The sequence below is a fragment of the Acinonyx jubatus genome, chromosome B2, assembly GCF_027475565.1.
Source record: "Acinonyx jubatus isolate Ajub_Pintada_27869175 chromosome B2, VMU_Ajub_asm_v1.0, whole genome shotgun sequence".
Classification (NCBI taxonomy): Eukaryota; Metazoa; Chordata; class Mammalia; order Carnivora; family Felidae; genus Acinonyx; species Acinonyx jubatus.
Window position 1 is genome coordinate 112,045,061 of NC_069385.1, and position 23,368 is coordinate 112,068,428.

General features: G+C 47.3%; 2 protein-coding genes across 5 annotated transcripts in view; one reads left to right on the top strand and one right to left on the bottom strand.

Annotated features, from left to right (window-relative positions):
- The window catches only part of DAAM2 (dishevelled associated activator of morphogenesis 2), a 118,432-nt gene extending 100,471 nt beyond the window's left edge, over positions 1-17,961 (bottom strand). For 2 of the 4 annotated variants that reach the window (XM_053222849.1, XM_027057818.2), the window contains exon 1: positions 17,812-17,961. The gene's annotated coding sequence lies outside the window, so the exon portion shown is untranslated. Of the gene's footprint in view, positions 1-17,089; positions 17,623-17,811 lie in introns of those variants that run through there. The other 2 variants (XM_027057816.2, XM_027057819.2) reach the window with 2 other exon arrangements.
- LOC106972779 (40S ribosomal protein S24-like) lies at positions 2,586-3,126 on the top strand. The gene has a single exon (XM_053222850.1). The coding sequence runs from the start codon at positions 2,624-2,626 to the stop codon at positions 2,942-2,944; it is 321 nt and encodes a 106-aa protein (XP_053078825.1). The 5' UTR covers positions 2,586-2,623; the 3' UTR covers positions 2,945-3,126.
- Positions 17,962-23,368: the final 5,407 nt, after the last annotated feature.

A 23,368-nucleotide genomic window follows, 5' to 3' on the forward strand; every position in this document is an offset into this window, starting at 1 on the left:
TCGTATGGATTGGGTTCACACCAGGTCTCAAGTCCCCAGCCTGCCACCTGAGACCACCAAGCTCAATCACATCTTCCATTCTCTGGACTGGAAAGTATTTGGAACATGATAAATAGCCAATCCTCAAGCCTCATTCAAAACATCATCCTTTTTACAGCACAGAATAAAATACCTGATCCATAACCACAAATATCAGTTCCTTTCCTCCCAGACCCCTTTCCTGGCTTACCCACATAAGCCTCCTGGAGTCGACCAGTCCAAAAACAGCCCAAACTGCCCCAAAACTTGGATCACAGGGGACTCCCCATCATTCCTGGTCTGTCTAGTTACACAAGAATGCCCACGACACATCCAAAGCTCTGTCTCTTCTCGGTTTTCCCCTTGACCTCCACTCCCTGTCCTTCTCTGCCATGCTCCTGCCCAGGGGGCCAACCTCTCCAGAATGCATCACCCAGATTCCTGGGCTTCAGTGCTCAGTGGGATTTGACCCGCGGACAGCAACTGCAGGGGACTGGAGGGTGGAAGGAGGGAGACCTTGGGTGCTTATCCCAGTATTCCCTTTCTGCTGTCAGTGGTGGTGCTCCTCTAGGGCCACAACTGTCAAGGGGCCCTAACCCTTGAGCTTCAGCTGGCACAGGGCTCTGATAACACATTTCTCCCCCTGGCCCCGTCAGGCACAGGACTGTTAACATCTTCCTGCTGTTGCTCATCCCTGGGTGTCTCATCATCTCCTCTAGGACCTTCTCTCTCTGAAGATAGTCCTCTCATTACATTCATATCAATTAAACCAATTTGGGAGTGCCAACTGTTTCCTGCCCAGAGCCCGACTGATACAGACTCCCATGTACATTCTCAGAGCCACCATCTACCCAGGACTTGCTCCCAAGAGTCCCAATTTTGTGTGATTTTCTTCCTTTTAATTAAGGTGAATTATACGATGTATAAATAAACAAGAGGCAGGGAAGAAAGCCATCCCCAGCCTTAGGTCCATAGCAAGCACCACAGCAGCCAGATGAGGGGCTCACTGTTGCAGAACTGAGCACCGAGGTTCATGAACCTGGGCAAGGACAGAGGGCTGCACAATACGGGACAGGGCACTCAAGGCCAGCACAGTCTGTGTCACTTGGATTGGGCTCGGACCAGATTCCAAGGGAGAGGGGGCTGGAACAAAGAGCAAGGCACATAAAAGAGCTGAATCAACTGGGTTTCAATAAGCACCCAGAGAAGAGGCCAGTGTGGCTTCATTGTCCAGTAAAAGAAAGGGAGGCAATTCCTGGCGGTGGGCACTTTCCCACTTTGGGGAAGGATGTTTGCAAGAGGAACAGAGCAGTGGCTGTATTTAACCAAAATCAGAGGGATGGCAAATTTCACCGAAACCAGGCAGCTATGATGGGAGAGACAGATCCTTTCACCCTGGGGCAATGAGAAATACTAGAGACTGTTGGTCCCATGTCCTTATCACAAGGATGTCAGGATGACAGTTGTGGCCACTTGCCAGCACATGTAAGAAATCCCAGGAACTCTCGAGGAAGGGGTGGGATGAGAGAAGGCTCTAGCGATTTTCTATATGGAAAATCAGCCAGAGAGTTGATGTTTGGTTTCTTTTAGCATGACCCCATTTTGCATTTTACTAATATATCAAAATATGATCCCAACAAAGCCACATATCAGAAAAAAAAAAATAGGTCATGATCTGTAACTCAAAACCAGGGATTACCACAGGGCCCAGGGTAGATGTCCGGAGAACAGCCCCTTTGAAGATGATCACGTCTACGTAAAATTTCCCAGAAGAACCTGGAGCAAACAGGAAGCACCCTCCTATTCTCTCTTCAACGTGTCTATTTGCCAACAGGCAGAGGAGACAGGGTAGGAGTCTGTGCCCATTTTAAAAAATTAACCCTTTTAATTAAAAAATATTTTAGCTATCTAAAGATATAGATAGTAATAAACATTCGTGTAGCCATTATCAGTATAAGAGAGAAAATATTCCACATAAAAATGGAGCCCCTTCTTACCCCTCCCTGGTCTTCCTGTCTGACTTCCCTGGAGGGAGCCACTTTTCTGAATTTACTGGTTATTCCAAACATGTGGGTTTTTTTTAATGTTTATTTATTTATTTTGAGAGTAAGAGAGAGCATGAGTGGGGCAGGGGCAGAGAGAGAGAGAGAGAGAGAGAGAGAATGAGAATATCCCAAGCAGGCTCTACGCTGTCAGCACAGAGCCCAACACGGGTCTCAATCCCAGAAACCATGAGATCATGATCAAAGTGGAAATCAAGAGTGGGACATTTAACCTACTGAGCCACCCAGGCACCCCACCAAACATGTTTTTATACCTAATTATACATGTAAATATTTGTAAGTAAAAGATTATTTTGTATGATATTAAATTCAATATGAATGACATCCTTCCGTAGTTTGCCTTTGCATTCAACATTACTTCCACTCAATATTATATGTCACTAGCACATCCGTTCATCTTCTCACTGTAATGCATAGTATTCCATTACATGTACATATCAAACTCTAAAGAGTTGGTTGACAGAAGTTTGGGTTGCTTTCTAACTCTTAAAAACCATGCTGTGTTCTCTTCCTCCCTGGCTGCCTAAAGCTCGACCGCCATCATGAATGACACAGTAACTATCCAGACCAGGAAGTTCATGACCAACCGACTACTTCAGCGGAAACAGATGGTCATCGATGTTCTTCACCCCGGAAAGGCAACAGTACCTAAGACAGAAATTCGGGGAAAACTAGCCAAAATGCACAAGACCACACCAGATGTCATCTTTGTATCTGGATTCAGAACCCATTTTGGAGGTGGCAAGACAACTGGCTTTGGCATGATTTATGATTCCTTGGATGATGCAAAGAAAAATGAACCCAAACATAGACTTGCAAGACATGGCCTGTCTGAGAAGAAAAAGACGTCAAGAAAAAAGTGAAAGGAATGCAAGAACTGAATGAAGAAAGTCAGGGGAACCGCAAAAGCTAATGTTGGTGCTGGCAAAAAGAAGTGAGCTGGAGATTGGACAACAGAAGGAGTAAAGAGGCTGCAGGAACTATCTGTGATTGTGCAGATTTTTCATGAGAGGATTAATAAACTAAGAACTTAAAAAAAAAAAAACCCATGCTGTAGAGAATATTCCCGAACACAGCTCCTTTTCATAGGTATTAGACTTCCTCTAGATTTACCTAAGAATGAAACTTCTGGGTCATAGGGCAAGTACATCTTTAATTTTACTAGACAGTACCTAATTGCTCTCCAAAGTATACACAACAACGTAACCCCCACCATTAGTGAATGGGTGTTATCTCTGGTTCTACATCCAACACGAAGAGTGTAATTTGGAGGAGGGGGGGATCTGGTAAGTGTGAAATGATGTCTCCCTGTGATTTCAGTATATGGTAGGCCTTTGATTCCCGGCAAGGTTGAACATCTTTTCCTATGCTCATTATTCTATAGCATCACTGTACTGTTAGAACTACACTTGCATGCTTTGAAAAACCAAAGAAGATTTTCTTTTAATTTATAAAAGTTTGAACAAGTTGAAGTTCATCACTTCCTCATTGGAAATCTCGGGAGAGGCAGGAGGAGCTGTGGATGTAGGCAGAGGGAAGACTGCCTTTTGCATACTGGCTTTGAGGCCGGGATTTTTCAAATGAGCCCTAACTTCAGAGATAAAGCACATGAAGCAGAACTCCAGAAATCCCTGGGCAAGTTGGAGAACACATCTTTTTAGACCTTGTCAACGTTGTCCAGGAAAAGTTTAGCATGCTTTCACGGTGCCCTTCGCCCCTAAGAGGCACACCAGGTGGACACCACAAACGAACTGAAGGAACCAGAGGAACCATCGGTCCATCTTTCTGCTGCAGGAAGTACCATGTACTTACCATCCCAACAGATCAAATCACTCCTCTAATAACAGAGGCCTGGAAGGAGATTTCACAACTTCCTGACATTCCCAAACACTCTTAAATGGAATCTGAGTTAATCCACTTTGAACACCTCCCTCTCATAGCATTGATGTCATGGAATAGTACTCTTCACTTCTGGATCTTTCCTTGACAACACTGTTAGTACGTTGAGGACTCCTCTTAATACCTCCTGTCCCTGGCACAAGGACGGATGAAGTAGTTTGGAAATGCAGGAGGGCAGGGACTGTATCTTATTCAACTTCAAAGTTTCAGAAGGCATTTGATTATGTTTCTTAAGGGAAAGCGTTTCTTCCACACTAAATCTTTTCCAAGCCCGAAGACCAGAGTAAACATGGAAATAAGCCCTCTTGCTCAGAGCACAGAACTCTAGAAAATACCTTGGGATGCTTCTTCTCCATGAAGCCTTCCCTGACGTCCCCCACCTCAAAACAATCCCGCCTCCTCTGTGACTGCATTGGTACCACACTGTGCCTAGTATTCCCATGGAAAGCAAATTATCTGGCAAACAGCAATAATAAAGAGGGGCAGAGTACACACCGTGTTCCAGGAACTATTCTAAGTACCTTACGAGTACTAATTTTGTCCTTCTTTGGGGTAAATACTATGACTGTCCCCGTTTTACTCAGTTTTGAGGAAGCTGAGTCTCAGGGAGGATATAGTTCTGGAAGTGGTGGAATTTAAATTTGGACGCTAGCAATTTGACCCCAGAATCTACACTAGGAGCCACTAGGCTACACCAAAGCCACTCCTGGCTAGACGTACATAAGCGCGTCAGTGCTTCTCACTGTTGTTCTTGGTGAAAATGCAGCTGTGCACTTCATGAGAAATTAATTACCCTTTGCGTCCTTATCTCTGACACCCACATCAAATCCCCAAGGCCTTGAAGAATTTGCTGATCCCATCCTTGTTTATTAACGAAAGCTCCAGGTCACATGGGCTTGCCATACACGCACCGTCTGCCTCACTTGAAAAGACGGAGGCCCCGGCGGCGAGCGAACCTTGCTCACAGCACCCCCTCAGCACGCGGTGACTTACACCAGCGCTTCTCAGATGATTGTTGAGCCACCGCCACCACTGATAACTATGAGTCACCAGGCGCTTTGTACTTCTCGTATCCCCTATGCCACAGACCCCCTTCACTCCTGTGCCACAGGTATTACTGGCATTTTCATTTCACACATGATGAAAACCCCAGGCTCAGAAAGGCCAAATTGCTAAATCCCTTCTCTAAGGAAGTTCTGCTAATTAGTGGATGCTATCAGAATAGATTAGACATTCAAACCTAGACTCCCCACAACACAACATCTTTTGCTACTCATTAAGTTGGTATCTTTTATTTTTCTTCTTTGCCTGTATGCACATCCGTACACACAACTAACTTCAGTGGACTAGGGGTCAGATCAAAAAAAAAGAGGGAAGAGGGCACCTGGGTGGCTCCGTCGGTTAAGCATCGGACTCTGGATTTCGGCTCAGGTCATGATCTCACAGTCGTGAGATCCCGCCCCACATCAGGCTCCATGCTGAGCCTTGGGATTCTCTCTCTCTCTCTCTCTCTCTCTCTCTGTGTCTCTCTCTCTCCCTCTGCCCCTCCCCACTCTCAAAATAAACAAAGATTTTTTTAAAAAGATGTTCCATGAACTGTGAATGAATGAAAGAATGAATGAGCACATGGAGTAATGATATAAGTATTCCCTGGGTGCTAACTCTGTGCCCGTCACCCAGCTAGGTGCCACAAATACCGCAGTGACTAAAGCACAGCCTTAGCCTTCTGGGAGTTTCTAGTCTGTTACCACATGCATCTCAGCAGTAACTAGATCTGTGAAAAAATTCACCTTGTCAGAGCCTAGTCTGAGCAAGGAATGGTATGCAGAAGGGAAGAAAGCCAGGCGCTGTTTTAGCATCAACAGAGGAGACTAGAAGCACATCGCATGGGGGCAATCTCCAGACACACAGTGTTCTGAAAGAGTTAAAGAGAACCTGTAGGCCCCACTGATCAGGAGAGCAATGCCCACTCAGGTTCCCAGAGGGTGATCCTATGTCCCAGTTGACCCGGGACATTTACCCAGACAGTGCCAATGGATGCCTGCCTCCCCAGTGTCCCCTCCAGTGACCCTTTCACTCTTGAACAGGCCCTGGTTTAGACAGTAAATTACATGGTCGTCCTTGCCTTCCAGGAAATTTATGACCTTTTCCAACAGCCCCTGGGCAGGAAAACAATTTGGCTTCTCAAGGTCATTGAGTTGGCTTCTTTCTGCTCCTTTGTTACAGAGTGTCTCCTCACAGCCACCACCCTGCAACTGGCCCAGGCTCAAGGGTGACAGGCCCTGCATCGGTGCCCATGTCTCTGTCCAGTGTTCACACTGAAGCCCAAACTATTCACCATCAGATCCCAAAACGTAGGAACCTTAAGTCCAAGAACATGTGTCTTATATCCTGGCTCTGAAAATTTCTTCCTGTGTGATCTTAGACAAGCCACTCCACCCCTCCGAGCCTCAGTTTCCTCATCTATAAGAGAGGGTAACAGCACTCATCTCATCTCATGGGACTATTGCAGGAAGTAGAATGAGTGAAAAAACCCAGCACAGTGCCTCGTATACAGGACGCACCTGCCTGCAGCAGACTTTCTGGAACACGTGAGCTCTCGGACATAAAGGGCACGGATAAAATGAACACCTCAGGAACCCCAGTAAATGACTGGGCCTCAGGCCCCGGCCTTACCAAGTTGGAACTGCTTCTTCCTCTTTACAGAACATGGAAAACATGGCACAACCACTTCGTAAAACTGACGGTACCTCCTGAAGCTGACCACACGCATTCCCTGGGATCCAGCATCTCCACTCCCCGGACGTACCAACGGGAATGCACTCATGGGTTGACCCAAGGACAAGTGCACAAATGCTCACAGTGACACTGTCCGCTAATCGCCTCAAACTTGGCAACCAGCCATATATGCCCATCAACAGAAGGGTGGATGCATCAAGTGTGTGACGGTCACATAACGGAATGCTACACGACAGTGACAATGAGTGGTCTACACAACAACACTGCGCTGAGCAAAAAGAGCCAGACCCCAATGAGTACACACCGTATGATTGCATTTATAGGACGTTCAAGAACAGGCAAAACAAGGGGCGCCTGGGAGGCTCAGTCGGTTGAGCGTCCGACTTCAGCTCAGGTCATGATCTCATGGTTTGTGCGTTCGAGCCCCGCGTCGGGCTCTGTGCTGACAGCTCAGAGACTGCAGCCTGCTTCGGATTCTGTGTCTCCCTCTCTCTCTGCCCCTCCCCTGCTCATACTCTCTGTCTTTCTCAAAAATAAACATTAAAAAAAAGAAGAACAGGCAAAACTAATCAACTGCATTGGAAGTCAGGATTATGGAAGGGGAGTAGCCAGAAGGAGGCATGGGGGCTTCTTAGCCCAGAGACAGTTGGGAGGCAGGGGCTTTAGAATATTCTGTTTCTTGGGGCATCTGGGTGGCTCAGTTGGTTAAGCCGCTGACTTCGGCTCAGGTCATGATCTTCCACTCCATGAGTTCGAGCCCCACGTCGGGCTCTGTGCTGACAGCTCAGAGCCTGGATCCTGCTTCGGATTCTGTGTGTGTCTCTCTCTCTGCCCCTCTGCCTCTCATGCTCTCTCTCTGTCTCTCTCAAAAATAAATAAACACTAAAAAATTTTTTAAAAAAAGAATATGCTATTTCTTGAACTGGATACTTGCTACACAGGTATGCTTAGTGGGTGAAAATCCATTGGGCTACATACGTATAAACTGCATTTTTCAGTCATGTTGAACTTCAACAAAAAGTTTTAAAAACTTTAAAATGTAAAATGTATTTCTTTTTGTGGTACAGACTAGATCAGACTAAGTAGCACACTGAGCAAAGCCAGTCAGATATTTTACTTAATAATATAAGTGTGGCTCCCCCCAACCCTACAGCTCTGTGCCGGGCACCGTGCAGGGTGCTGGGTGAACAGGGCTAATGAGACTTGGTGGCTGTCCTCCATCATCATCATCGCTAACATTTCTTAGTGTTCCCTATGAGTCAGCCCTGGTGTCATGGCTTCTTTTCTTCTTTCTTTTTTTTTTTTTTCTTTACCAAATCATGCATGAACTTTATCTTTATCACAACCTATTTTACAGATGAGGAAACTGAGGCCCAGAGAGGTAAAGTAACTCATGCACGGCATCACAGCTAGCATGAACTGGAACATGAATCTGAACCCAGGGGCTGTGCCCATAAATCCGGTCTATCAGCTCTGGTAGCCCCAGCTTTCACTTAGACAGGCACAGACATCAATAACATGACCCATTCAGGGCAGCAGTGATGGGGAATCATCATCTGTGTGTCTAGAAAAGGCAGTTCCTAACTCTGGGCAGCTCCTAGCCCAGTGCCACATGACAGGTGACAGACTGATAAATATGTTGACAGAGATTAAAAAGAAAAGAAGGGTTAAAATGGCCTGGCCCTACTACTGCCCCAAGTCCACAGAAACTCTGAGTTTGCTTCAAGCTAACTTCAAAGCCACCTTTGGCGGTGTGGTAATACTGACCCATTTTCCTGCTGACATGGAGTTTACTCCCTTCCCTTGCCACCTGGTCCTGGGACCTTGAGGCTGGGGAACGCGGTGTCTGGGAGGAAGTGAGGGAGGGTTGACACTGCCCTCCAGGAATGTGGTCAGACATTGAGCCGTGAGTCTAGGTCCCTGAGTCTGGCACACGGTGCATCCATCACACAGGCAAGCTTTGCTTTGGCACGCGGGCAGGCCATCAGTATCTGTGACCCGAAAGGCTGAATATTCAACACAGCACCAAAGGTTGCCCCCATGCTTAGGACAAAGCAGAAAGAAACAAACACTCCCTAAGGGCAAATCAGATCTGGCAGAGACCCATGCTGGCATGACGCGAATACCTATGTGATATGGGGGCAGGAAGGCAGCCTCCCAGTGGACCAGCAGGGTTCTTGAGACTGCACCCCTCAGTATTACAGAAACACTGGCAAGATGCAAAGGAATTCCCAAAGGTCAACTTGTCTAGTGCCCCCCATCTCCAGACAGGATGGCAACAAAGCCATCTGGTTGAGCTTCTACACAGATACACCTACACCCATCAGCCTAGCATGGGGAGGCAGGGGCAAATGAAAATTTGGCAGTAAAAATTAAAACATTTGCTCAGTCTATCCAGTTAGGACACCACCTTATTTGTAAGGAAACCTAGTTGGGTCTCACCTAGAAAACACACAGAATAGAGCACAAGAAAAGAATGCACTGTGTCATATTCTAGAAATAATGGACTAGAAAATAATGGACTGCTCCAATGTGGAATTTAAGATACAAAACAGATGATCATAAGGGAAGGGAAGCAAAAATAATATAAAAACAGAGAGGGAGGCAAACCATAAGAGACCCTTAAATACAGAGAACAAAGTGAGGGTTACTGGAGGAGTGTTGGGTGGGGGGTGGGCTAAATGGGTGAAGGGCATTAAGGAGGATGCTTGTTGGGTTGAGCACTGGGTGTTATATGTAGGGGATGAATCACTAAATTCTAGTCCTTAAATCATTATTACGCTAGATGTTAACTAACTTGGATTTACGTTAAAAAATGCAAAATACAAAAATACAAAAAAGAAAGAGAAAAGAAAAAAGAAAAAAGAATGGGCTGCTCCAAAACAAGTTCATATGAAGTAGTCAGTATTTCTGGAGCAGGCAGGGGGTTCTCTGGAAGGGCTCTTGAGGTCATCATCTCACCACGCAACCTCAGTCAACCCCATGTGGAGCCCTGAAGCTGGGATGCCCTTTAGAATCTTCCCACATTGGTCTACAGGGGCCAGGCCTTCATCACGCCCATCAATCATTGGATGCAGGTGACCCAAGAGAGGAGTGTGGGCAGGAGTGATGATAGGCAGGGCAACTCTCTTCAGTGGGCTGACCACTGCCAGCGCCACCTGCCACTGGGGTCAGGCCAGAGCGAGGGTCAGGGTGGCACAGTATATGCCCGCTACTCAGAGATTTGGCCCCAGGTGATCTGAGTGTAGAGTCTTCACGCCTGACCATTAAATTACACTGCCTGATTTGTTCCATCGGGACGGTTCTCCCATCTAATGGATCAGTCTTTGACATTTTCTACTGCCTTCCTGCATGGGCAGTGATGGAGGAGAACCAAGCAGGGAAGGCTAAACTGATGAGAAGGTGGGGGGGGGGGTCGGCCACAGGGCCTGATGCCCAACAGCTTTCCCAGGGGACAAACGAGGCCCACACAAAACGTGCACTCATATCCCAGATGGTCGCCAGGGCTATGTACATCAATCACTCAGCCTGAGTGCCAGAATGCAGCTTTCCTGGGTGATGGATGCTTGATATGTCAGACGCAAGGACCCAAACTGGTGATCATCAGGATGAAACCATGTTTAATAACTGACTGATGTTAAAATAAATAACCCCACAAGAATGGCATGATCTCAAATATATAGAGCCGTGGGTGTCTCGGCCTAAAGAAATCAGACAAAATAAAAAGAAGTTTGATGCATTGCAGGGATAACCTTGATAGATGCTCAAGGGGAAGAAAAGTATGCTGCAGAGTAATGTGCAGTTAGACTCAGTTTCATGAAAAACATTCAAACAACAGCCGCTATGCCTGAATACACACCTGCAGGTATTTGTATGAACAAGGGAAAAGACAAATATAATCCTAGGCTATCGACATTAATTGCGAGGGTGTGGAGAGGGGGTATTCACTTTCCACTTGTCTTTTTGTATTTCTAGATGATTCCCATTCACTTGTTTAAGTAAAAATTATTCATAATTTGGAAAAATCAAAGAATATGCTTTTTAAAATTATCAGCATCGTGTCATGTGCATAGTGGGGTCCCATATAAAAGTATTATTTCATTTTCTCTTCCCCCTCACCTCCATCAGGGCAGCTCCTAGTTGTCCACTAGGGGTTGATCAAAAGGCCGAGATTTTTCTGCGCCCTCCCCTTAATCATTAGAAGAGAACTTTATCTTAATATTCTTCCACACACAATATGCATCTGCCATCAAAATAAATCTGCCACTAAAATCTATAAAAATTATGCAACATGTTCTGTAGTCAAATGGCAATGCTGACCATAGCAAGCCAACTCCCAATTATCTTGGCACATATACATGGAAAGCCCAGAGAAGCCAAAACCCAACTTTTCACCACATCTGCCGACAAGAAGCCAAAGGCTTGGTTTTATGTTTCTCTCATCTTTCCCTGTCCCTGGCTACTCCTCAGGAGAGGTGTTCCAGAGGGCAAGAACCAACAGAGAGTACACAGATGGTCCACAAAGGGTCCACATAGTCTATAAACTGGGTGGTTCTATATGGTTGACTATGGGGATTTGTTCTTGCAATCCCATTAGTACCTGGGCAAAGCCCTACTCTTTCCTCAAGAGTTAATTCAGAAATCACGGAGTTGAACCAAGGGTCTAATTGACATTGTTGGGCTACCAGGTGTGGATTCAACAAGGCAATTTGACTTTTATGAGCTCCAAACATGTAGAAGGCATGAAGGAGACTCAGTTCTTCCTTGCCTGCTAATGCAATGTGTTAAATGTTATGACAGAGCTGTGCGCCATGTTTGTGGGAGTGAGGAAGAAGGAGTGATTGGGGCAGGCGGGGAAAGCCTTGCAAACGGCATCACAGGGGGAAGCAGACACCTGAGCAAGCCTGGCAGGACAAGTGGACCAGGAAGACAAGGACTGAGGAAGGTCCTTTCAGGTAGACAGAACTATGAACAAGGATACAGAGGTAGGATATGCTTGTGAGACCAGGTTAAGTGCAATAAAACCTAAATTATCCCCTGGAGGAATGATGGGACTTGCTGGTCGACACAGCAGCCAGACATTCAGGAGCATCGCACTAACACACCTGGGGGGCCTGGCCTGACCTGTGCCATCTTAAAAGGACACCCGTTACCTCCGAAACCAGTTTTTCTTCATCACCCCAGCTCATTATCTTTGCCTACCACATCCCTTACTCTGCCTGTAATACTGGCTTCGGATTTTGACTTTAATCTAGTTCGTTTCCTTTCATTTGGTTAATTGCCAGAAACTACAACCATTACAGCGAGAGCTAACATTTGTTGAGTGCTTCCACGAGGCCAGGGGCTGACGATCCTCTCAACCATCCTGCGAGGGCCGTATTATTTATTATCATCCGCCTTTTTCAGGTGAGAAAACAGACTCAGAGAGGTAAATAATATGCAAGGTATTACAACAGGTAAGGGGGCCGCACCAGGATGCAAGCACGGGCTTGTCTGATTCTAGAACCCACATTCTGGACCACCATGCCATCATGTCCCTCCCTAAGATATACTCTCTGTTCATGTCTGAGATTCAGAGCAGGAGCCATCAAACTTCTTCTGTTAAAGGGCCAGACAGTAAATATTTTTAAGCCATACAGTCTCTTTCACAACATTCAACTCTTGCCCTTTTAGCATGACAGCAGCCAGAGAGAATACATAAACAAATGTCATGGCTGCATTCCAATAAAACTTTACTTATAAAACAAGGCCAGCAGTCTGGATTTGGCTGTTGAAACTCCTGGCTCCTAATCTACAGTAGTTTGTTCATTCTTTCATTCAATTAGCCAACAATTACTGAGTGTCTACCTTGTACCCGGCACGACCCCAGGTTAGGGGGATACAGGGAACACCACACAAGTGCCTGCCCTCATGAAGTGTAATCTAAGCAAAGAGTTGGCTGTGTGTGTGTGTGTGGAGGGGGGGTTCACCCATGCCTGCTACCCTGAATATTAACCTTGGGACCCTTCACTCTTTCCTTAAACCTTAGGCTCTCTCACTCACACTTTGGATCACTTGGGGAGCTTACAAAACTGTCAATGCCTGGGCCCCAGTCCCCAGAGATTCTAATTTAATTGGCTTGGGGTGGGCCCAGGTTTTGACATGTTTACAAGCTTCCCAGGTGATTCTAAGGTGCAGCCAGGGATGCAACAGAACTGCTTAGGCAGCTATTGCCTTCCCGTTTCTTCCACTCACTTAAGGTGTGAAAGAGGGGGAGTCCTTTAAGCTCTCAGATTCTGAGCTGTAAAACAGGGTGCAGGCCAATCTCATAGGATTATTCTAAGGATGAAATGAGGCCACATGCCTTTCAAACTGTAGGCCGTTACATAAATGTAAGGTACTATTGTTACCATGTCATTATTATTCCGTTTTAATGGTAGGTACTGCCTCAACGACTTCTCTCCCCAGTTTTGACTTTGATTCTTTGAACCAAGACAGCGTTTGGGATTTCTAAAACAAGCTGTATGGAGGGTTCGCTAATAGCCCGGGTTCATGGGTCAGTGAGCTGGTGGCCTTTCCTTTCTTCCAGGAGAGGATCACATGGGGCTATTTGTTTGACATGGGGAACACTGATCTGTGCCGCCTCACTTTTGTATTAAAGGTCTCCATCTCCAGGCTGAGATAGCTGACCTTTGAGCACTGATGTTAAGCCCTGAATAAGTAGCTTATTTGCTTTGACTCATGGACAAATGTCCAAAGCCATGCACTTTCTTAAGCTTAGAACCAGACAGGGAGAAGGCACTAACATTTTGCTAAGCTCCGAGCACTTGGCTAGATCTTTCCCATATATATTTCATGTTCAGTACAACCCTGGGAAGTAAAAAGAGTCATTGTTTTCATTTGACAGATGAAAAAGGATCAGAAACAATGCATCGCTTGGAACCTGAGGATTCCAGAACTCAAACCTGGGTCTACTTGATTCAGAAGCTCCTTCCACCGCATGTCGAGGCATCCTACAAATAACTCAGCTCCCCTCTGGCCAGGACTCAGAGATAGAAAATTGCCTAAAGTTTATTTTTTCTAGGTTTTTTTTTTCCCTTTGCTCTGCTTTTTTTTTTTTCTGTGGACAGGAGACCCAGAAAGAACCCCACGACACCTGTTAACACCCATAGTCTGATAAACCTTGCACATTACTGGCATAACGACACATACAAATCCAAAGAAAAAGCAATCTCCCTCTGCACAGCATCTTGACAGTGCAGTTTTATAACCTCATAATGAAACAAAAAACAAACAAACCAAAAAATGTGAGAAGGGAGCTGGAGAAACAGATACTGCCAGGAGCGAGGAATTCACTGATCCCCCGATCTGGGCCATCTCAAGAGAAGTTGGCCACTGGCTAAGCCTCTGAAAAGTCATCCCAGGCCACAGTTAAAGAGAGAGCTTGAACAAAACAGAAACAAATGTGATCTTCAACATCTTAAATGTCAACTTGAAGGATAACTTAGAAGCTCTGCGATGGGCCATGAGAACCTGCAGCTGCCCTCTCCAGTACTGTCCGATGGACTAGCCAACTCCCCAAGACAGTGTATCAACCGGGGGCAGCCGCCCCACCCCATATGCCCCAGAGATGCTTACGGATAGCTGAACGTCCATACTTTACAACCCATCGGAGTTGGCTGCTTAATCAACCTCCGACCTCAGGCTGGTTCTACAAGACTCACCTGGTTCTCGAGCTTCCTGCCCCGCCCCCGCCACACACATACAACCTTCTCCCTCCTGAGAGATCTCCACCACAGAAGTGGTTTCCAGACCAGATACTCAGGATGCCTGCTACCTTCTCCCACATGCTCACGCATGCTCACTCTACTGGTCACCTTCTCTAGAGGGCAGAAATACGGGTAACCTGGGCCCTAGGACTGCCACCCACTGGCCCTCAATAATGGAAAACAGGTGGCCAGAGCTGGGGAAAGGTCCTTTCCCCAAAACCTAGACTCCCGATGGCTGAAAAATGAAGAGATAAAATTATGCTATCCCCTTTATCAAGGATCTACAACATCACTAGCTCTGTTCTTAGTTCTTTTCCATAAATATCATTTTTGTAATAACCTTGAGGGGTAATTATCCTCCTTTTACAGATGAGGAAGCTAAAACGCAGAAGTAAAAAGTAACCTATATGCCAGGTTCCTAATTCTCTCCCAGGGCAATTTTCTCTGAGGTCTGCACTCTTTCCATCTTGCCGGGGTATACCTCAAGTCCAGCGCCAAAGGGCACAGGATCCCCAAACACAGAGGCTCTGGCTGTGGAGACCTCCTCTGCTATCAAAGCCCAAGTTGTTCTTCCTGCCAGGTGTGTTTGCCCTTCAGACCTTCAGGGGAGCCTGAGAATGCATCCTCTCTAAATATTCTCATCTCAGAGACGACCCAAGAGCAGGCCAGAAGCTGGAGCTGACAGAAGAAGCAGGGAGATCAGTGGCCTGGGAATTCGACCTGGGTCTGAAGTTGTTGAAATGTCTCCCACAGCAATCCCAGAAAGGTTAGAATCCCACCAACGCTCCAGAGAAACCCCACGCGATGAAAGAGTTGAAAGCCCTCGACTGGCCTGAAGGAGTCTTCTGATGGGAGAAGAGTATTTCTGAGAGTCTGTCTCCTCTGGGTCCCCCCTGCCCCTGGGTCTCCAGCCTTCTATTTGCAAATATTGGGAATGAGTGGCGATGTTTAAAATTGGTACTTCCACTGGCTCCACTAAAATCAAAGAAGCCTGTGCCTCATTAATGATTTTGCTGCCTCCCAGCCACCTGCAGGTAGGCATGCCCTTGCCTTTACCCCTGGATCCCAGGCTCTTCAGGAAGGGGCAGAGTCTAACCTGTTTAGTTTCAAAAACTCCGGGGGCGGGGGGTTGGGAAAGCAGACCCGGGAGAGAACATGTTCCCACAGAAAGCAGTAGGCTTTCCACCTCCCCCACACTCACCAAAAGAAAACACATTCACAGGCCTCCCTACTGGTCCTGCCCTCTCCGCCTCCCGCTTCCTGAACTCCTGACTTTTTTCAGAGTTCTAACTAACGCCCAGGACAAGTTTCTCTCCTCTTCTTGTCCTGATGGGGGCACGAGTATTCACTCAGCATCCCAGGATGTGGAGGAACAGTTCTGAAAACTCAGGAGTGAGCGTGCAACTAGCGGGCAGCAAGACCATAATAGCCTAGTTGTTTTTTGTAAAGGAAGAACCACCGGGAGTCGGATGCAGCTCCCAGCACAGAGGAGAAATGGGCTGTGTGTGCTGTCACGGCAGAGGCCAGGACCATCCCCGCACAGTGACAAACGAATAAACATGAGCCTGCACGTGCATGCCTCGGTACCCAGCTACCCGTTTACGTGCACTTTTGTTTACACGGCCCTTGGGATGGTTTCCTTCTTCTTCATCACATTGAAGGCAAAGACATAACTCCTGAAGCGAAAACGAGTCTATTTCCGACACTGCTGTCTGCTTCCCTAAGGGTCAATTTGTGTAATTTCTAAAATCCACCCCAAATCTCAAACTTCCTGCGGGTCCGTTTTTACATCTAGATTTCCTCCCTGTCCTGTACTTTCTCTCATTTTTTTTTTCCTAGGACACAGGGAGGGTCCAGCAACCTTCCTCCCACCCAAACGTTGTAGGCTGGCTCTGTTGCAAAATATAAAACCAGAGACCAGGCTAGGGCAGAACTGAAAAGTCTCTCATTGTGGTCACTGGTTCTTGGACTCAACACTGACATCCAGTGATATGCAGTGGGCCATTCAGGGCTGGTGGACCCACACAGCCTGCACCCCAGCCTCCTATCTGAGAGCACAATCTCCCTCTACTTCCTAGGGAAAATCCATCCCCTCCAGTAGCCCACTTTTCAGAGAAATCCAAGAAACTGACACCAAACCCGGAAGAGGGAGAAGCACTAAACTAAACTTTCCAAAGATGGGAAGTTGCTTTCTTTGCCCTGTAGACTTCAAGGAAAGCCCTCCAGGGAGTGTTCCCTGGAGAGGCGTAATCTGCCTTCCTACCTTCCCAGGAACTTTGCAAATCCACCACAGAGCTGTGGAAAAGTAGCCAAGGCAGAGAGAGAAGAGTTAAATCAAGCCCAGACCTCAGCAATCTGTGTTCAATTTTGATAAAAATCTCTCTCCCTCTCCCCCACCACCCCCCTTCCTCCACCCCACGGTTCAGACATGTCTCTTTATGTTAGGAGCTTGCATCTTGTTTGGGGCACCGCGGCGCTCGCTCCCCGAGAACCAGGCGCGTCCCTCACCTTGGGCACATGTGACAGATGCATCCATCCCTCTCCCGGGGCAGGACCCGACCCAGAACCGCAGTGTCCTGGCCCCACCGCCGCCTCCTCCTCATCCTCCTTACAATTAATTACCTGCCTCCAGACCGGATCCTGCCTTCCTCGGTTAAGTCAAAGTCTCATTGCCTGATGTCAGGGCCACAGCAGGAGGCTGGGCGGCCGCCACAGGTGCCGAGGTCCCTGGAGTCAGGACCCCCTTTCTGGGATGCTCCTTCTCTCGCCCAAGGTTCCCCACTGCGGCTGAGAGCAAGAACCTCCCTCTCCCCCTGCCCTGCCTGCTGGCCAGAGGCCAAGTTTGCAAATGGGAGCTGGGGCTTGGGAAGAGTTAAATCACCCGAATAAAGGCACAAGGCTGAGCCCCGGGAAGAGCCACCACCACAAAGTTGTCAGTTTGGGGGGTACCGGCTAACGTTCCTTGGTCCACTTGTGACAACAAGGAATCCGATTTCAAAGCCACACACAAAAAAAGCATTTCTTTAAAAAAAAAAAAAGTTTTCCAAAGACACTTCCTGCGTCCAGATGTGCCAAGACCGACAGACAGACACACACGCAAATCACGCCCCGTACACACACAGACACGCACACAGGCCCCGGGAGCCCCCTCGAGGGCCGCTGGCTCCCGCAAACACTTTGCAGAAACACAACAGGCAGCCCGCGGAGGGGCCGCCTTTGCAGTCCCCTCTCGGCGGTGCAGAGAAAGCAAAGGGGGGGAGAAGCGTGGAGGTGCCGGCAGAAAGCGCCCCGCCGCCCCGCCCGGCCCGGCGCGAAGCGGAGCAGAGGCAGGGCCGCGCACTTACTCCGAGGACCCCATGGCGCGGCCGCCGCTCCCCGCAGCCCCGAAGCCGCCGCCGCCGCCGCCGCCGGCCGCCGCTCGCCCCGGCTCCTCTGGGCGCCCCCGGGCTCCGAGAGCGGGCGGCGCGGCTCCCCGCCCGGCCGGCCCGCGCCCCCGCCCGCCCCGCTCTGACGTCAGGCGTCTTGGAGCGGGATATTTATGGCAAGGATACTCTGAACGTTCCCTAGGTAGAGTTCTGATTGCAGTTCCTTGGGATTTGTAATTTTCACACTTTCAGACAGAGAGGAGGGGAGGGAGGCAGGGCGAGCGCGGCCGGCAGGGCGAGGCAGACAATGAGGGTAGCTGTTTCCAACTTTGGCAAGAAGCCTTCCCAGGGCTCCCTCTGTTTGGGAAACAAGTAAGGGTCAAGGAGGCCAGAGTGGCGACCTGGGCAGCGGGGGGGTTTCTGCCCGCTCCTCCCCTGGGGAAGGGGCTGGAAGACCTGGTCTGAGCCGGCCGCGGGGTCAGGTGCTGGGGGATGCCTCTGTTCCCCAAAGTGTGCTCCCGTGGGAGAAGGAGTCCCAGGAAGGTGCTAGGGCCAGGATAGAGATAAATCAGGCAGACCAGTACAGCTAATTAGAAGCCCTGGTCCACACCCTAACAACTTTTCCATTTCTTCTTTGGGAGTGTGTACGTATTAAAAAAAAAAAAAAAAAAAAAAAAGTTTATTTTTATTAAATTACGTTCCACACTCCCTGCCTCTGTATAGCTTTTCCAACTCAGTGCCAGTCAATTCATCTTACTTTACTGCTTATATAGAGAGTTTGAGCCGTTTACAATAGCTCTTATTCATGCTTTTAAAAAATTGCTTTTAATTTTTTTTTCTTCAATGTGATTGTGATCCACCTCTGTGACTGGGACTGGAAATTGCCTCAGTCAAGAGCAACGGTCTCTTCCATGATTGGCACCATCCTCAGGGTGAGCATTCCATCTCTGACACCCCCCACAATCCCAGGAGTGTGCAGGCTGATGGTGCCCACACCAGATGATGACCCATGCAGTTTTCTAAGCGTTTAAGACCCGGAACCAGCGATCGTCTGTCCCTCCACCTAGCTAAAGGGGCTTAGGGAAATGGCTTGGCTTAAGGGCCATCTTTCAAGAGTGGAGAAAAAGAGGTCTAATGCTTTATCCTTCGTGATTCCCGAGGATTGGAGAATAAACGTAATTGCTCATGCAGTTCGATAACATAAATGTGTAGGTATCCAACTCCCCTTAAACGGAAAGGAGCACGGATAACCGCAAAGCATCACTAAAAAAACACAACTTTAGTGAACTTTCCATTAGCCCAGATGGGGTAGAGGTGGGGGGGGGGGTGTCTTAACCACAGTTACCGTGCAGCAGGGATTCAAGGAGTTGGAATGTGTTTACCCCTTTGGCAGGAGCTGGTTAGGGCTGATTGCCAGAAGGAGCCAAGTCTTGGGCCTGGGCCTCTTGGTGGGGGACAGCCAAAATGTTTTGGTCCAAGCCACAGAGGGCCCACAGCCCTGCTGTTTGGTCACTGTCAGTTTGCCCTCCTGAGCATAATAGCTCACTGCCACCTCCCTCCATCCCCTTCCTCCCATCAAGGCTCCACTGGCAGGATGAATCCTGCTCTGTAGTAGACATTAAAAATCGGCTTCCAAAAGCCAGTGACGGACCCCTTCTCTAAGGAGTCTACACTAAGGAACTCAGGAAACTGAAGTCTACGATATTCACTGCTCCAGGCTCCCTGGTGCTAGGGATAGCTAAGAAACCCGGTTCTGGCCAGTGAGGCTGGCATGCAGAAGACAAGGGTCAGCTTCCATGAAAACTCTTTAAGAGAAGGTCAGATTCAGGATGGCATGCCCCCTCAACCCCTTGGCACTCCCTATTCCTCTTTCTGCCACTTTTGCTCTTTTGGAACATGGATATGATGCCTGGAGAGACAGCAGCCATCCTATAACCTTGAGAACAGAAGTCACTCACTTGAGGAGGATGGAGCAGAAAGATAGGAGTTCCCCTGACTTCTTTTTAGGTGAGAAAAATAAATTTCTATGTGTTTAGATGATTGTTTGAGTCTTCTGTTGTTTACAGCCAAATATAACCTTACTCGACACACTCCCAATCAATTCACCAAGATATGATATAATGTTGGGACAATTCCTGAGCATTAAATTATAGGTATCATGATTATTTTTAATGTGATACTTCGTGTTGGCATAATTCTTTATAGTTTTCAAAGCCTATTCGCATATATCTCCTCTGAACCTCACAATTTTGGGAGCTATCACTATAACTTCCCTTTTCTGTATATAAGAGAAGCCAGATTTGGTAAATATCCTGCCCAAGATCACACAGTCAGCAAATAAGTTACCTTGAATGCTACCCTAGTTCCTCTGACTCCAATTCTGTGGATTTTCTGCAACATTTTTAATAACACAACAACAAAAAAAAAAATCCAGTGAAGAATCTTTATTCCTACTAAACGGATGTGAATTCTAGTTACTTCAACCAAGATGAAGCAGTTTGCAAATAAATTCTGGAACCGGAATGTGCCGCAGTCCAATTGGGAATTAAGTCCAGTCTTCTGTCTCCCGGGATCCGCATGACCTTCCAGCTACCCTCTGACATCCTGTCCTGAATCCCTGCAATTGCTCTTTCTAAGGTCAGTGACCTTTTGTATGAATCGGTCTTGTCTCTCTTCATTCTCACATCCTTTAAAATGCTTACACCACCCCTTTCTTGAAGCTCCCCTTTCTCAGGGACATCTTCCCATCACTACAACCTCCTTGTGTGGTTTCTCTTCTTGGTTCTTCCTTCACCTACATGTTGATGCTCCCAGGGAATCTGTCAGTGGCTGTCCTCCTGAGAGTCATGGACTGTCCTTTGAGTTCATCTTCTCTCGCGAATTCCACCACAAGCTCTTGGGGAAAGTCAACCATTGTCTCTACAACCAAATGTATATGCCAACCGCCACTTCCTCTCAACTTTAATCCCACTTTTCCAACTCTTTATTGTCTATATTGCCCAGCATGTGGCAATCCTTAAATAAATGGTATGTATTTTTAATTATTATTGTTTAAATAAAAGATGCAGGAAAGTTACTAAGGCATAAGAGAATTTCATGACTGACTCATTTCTAGTTATCGGGAAATAGGATGTGACTATTCTCCTTTGAAAATCATGCCACAGGCTAATCTAATTGTCCATGGTCATAAGAAGTTATGGTGTAATTTATAGAAATTAGCAACATCCAGGGGCATTTGGGTGGCTTAGTCGGTTAAGCGTCTGACTTCAGCTCAGGCCATGATCTCACAGTTCATGGGTTCAAGCCCCACGTTTGGCTCTGTGCTTACAGCTCAGAGCCTGGAGCCTGCTTTGAATTCTATGTCTCGTTCTCTCTCTTCCCCTCCCCTACTCATGCTCTGTCTCTGTCTCTCAAAAATGAATAAACATTAAAAGAAAAAAAAAGAAATTAGCAGCATCAGTCCAAACAGAAATGCAATGGCAGACCTAATGAGAAATAGAATATCCTCATTAACTCCTTTTAGAATTAACTCCATTTACAATATCCTCATGAACTCATTCCAGGCAAAGAGAGAGAAAGGAAAGAATTAAAGATGAGGTAGGAAAGGGCCAGAGACTTAGGGGTGGTGTGTGGGGAGCATGAAAGGGATAGGAACAAGGGAAGTGAGGCTGTGCAAGGGAATATTCCAGGTCTGTGAGAAGGGAGTCCATCCCTGCCCAGGTAAGCTTTTCAGGTTCCGTTGGGAAAGGAAGCAGGAGAAGCTCATGGAAACCTGTGGATTTCACTGCTAACAAGATGTTTTTGAGGCCAGTGAGCCCTGAAGAATCCATAAAGTGGGAGAGGCCTTTCCAGGTCATGTGATTTACCCTCTACATCCCTTCCTCCAACCCACAGGTTCTAATGTAGGGAGGCGCCTCCTATTCTCAAGACTGCTGGGGAGGAGGCTCCCTCTCCATCTGTCAGTCATTGGCGTGTTCCAGACATGTCCCCTGATCACACAGTGAGACTCTGTGTAGCACACTGCTCATCTAGAAAAGCCTGCTTCTTCACTGAGAGATCCCCAAATAGTTCACCAAGTTTGTCCTGGCTTCCAGTCGACCATGTACTTCCAAGGCTCAGCCTATTCATGGGGAGAAGCAGGCTTCACAAAGGTCTCTCCTTGCTCACTCCCGAGGGGTACAGTTCCTGGTCTATACTGCATGGACCTCGGCAGCACTCACTGAAGACCTTTTGGAGACTGAATGAGAATCCCGTGAATACACCATCTAATCGAGATGAGGCTCTCCGTGTATAACATACCCCTTTCCCTGATTTACTGACACGGGCTATAGAATCATGAAGAGAACTCGTTAGAATCAGAGACCTTAGTAAAATCCCCAGCCTTGCTTCTCAGTGCTGTGTGATCTCAGCATTTCTGAAGCTTAGTGTTTGTGACAGTTAATTTTATTTGTCAACTTGTCTCAGCCCAGTGCCCAGATATTTGGTCAGCCATTATTCCAGGTGTTCTATAATGATATTTTAGGGTGAGATTGGCAGTTAAATTGGAGAACCTCCATGATGTGGGTGGGCCTTATCCAATCAGTAGAAGGCTTAATAGAACAAAGATTGGTCTCCAGGATTCTGTCAGCAAATGGCCTTCAGACTTGAACTGCAACTCTTCCCTGGGTCTCCAGCCTGTCAGCCTACCCCACATCAGATTTCGTACTTATCAACCCTCCACAATTGCATGAGCCAACTCCTTAAAATAAATGTATCTCTCTACCTACACACACATGTGTGCACACACACACACACAAATCCTGAGGGTTTTGTTTCTCTGGAGAACCCTAGTACAATGTTTCTCTTCAATAGCAGGGGATGTAGGGGCACCTGGGCGGCTCAGTTGGTCGAGCGTCTGACTCTTGATCTCAGCTCAGGTCATGATCATGGGATCGAGCCCTCTGTTGGGCTCTGCTCTGAGCATGGAGCCTCCTTGGGATTCTCTCTTTCTCTCCATTTGCCCCTCCTCTATTCACACACTTGCGGTCTCTTTCTCTCTCTCTCTGTCTCTCAAAAATAAATAAAAATAAATAACATAGGATGAAGATTATTCCATCCCAGATCACTGTTGAAATGGTCAAATTAAGGAAAAAAGGTTTCTCTCATCCCACCGTGTAAGCCCTCGTCAGAATCACTCCACGGACCCCCAGGTTCTGCTCAGCAAAGTGCCAGACTCTGTACCAAGGGTACTGTTCGTGCCCAGAAGGCAGAAGAAGCTTGTTCTAAACTGGACCCAGTTCAGCAGGGACATGTCACCCCTCAGGCATTTTGATCATAGGCCCCATCCTGCTTCTCTTACTGATAATAAGAGATGCAATCTTCATTGTTTAGAACAGGCCTCCTGGCCTCCTGTTGTCAAGACATAACTTCCAACCATACAACTAAAGACAGAAAAAGTCCAGAGCTACCACAGTTTCTTCCTGGAAACGATGAATAGTGCACACACTGCTCAAAGATGGCTTACTTAGGTCCTCACTGTGGTATAGTAGAAAGGCCT

What these genes read in the sequence shown, in the direction of transcription:
- LOC106972779 (XM_053222850.1), top strand. Translation starts at nt 2,624, where the DNA reads ATGAATGACACAGTAACTATCCAGACCAGGAAGTTCATGACCAACCGA.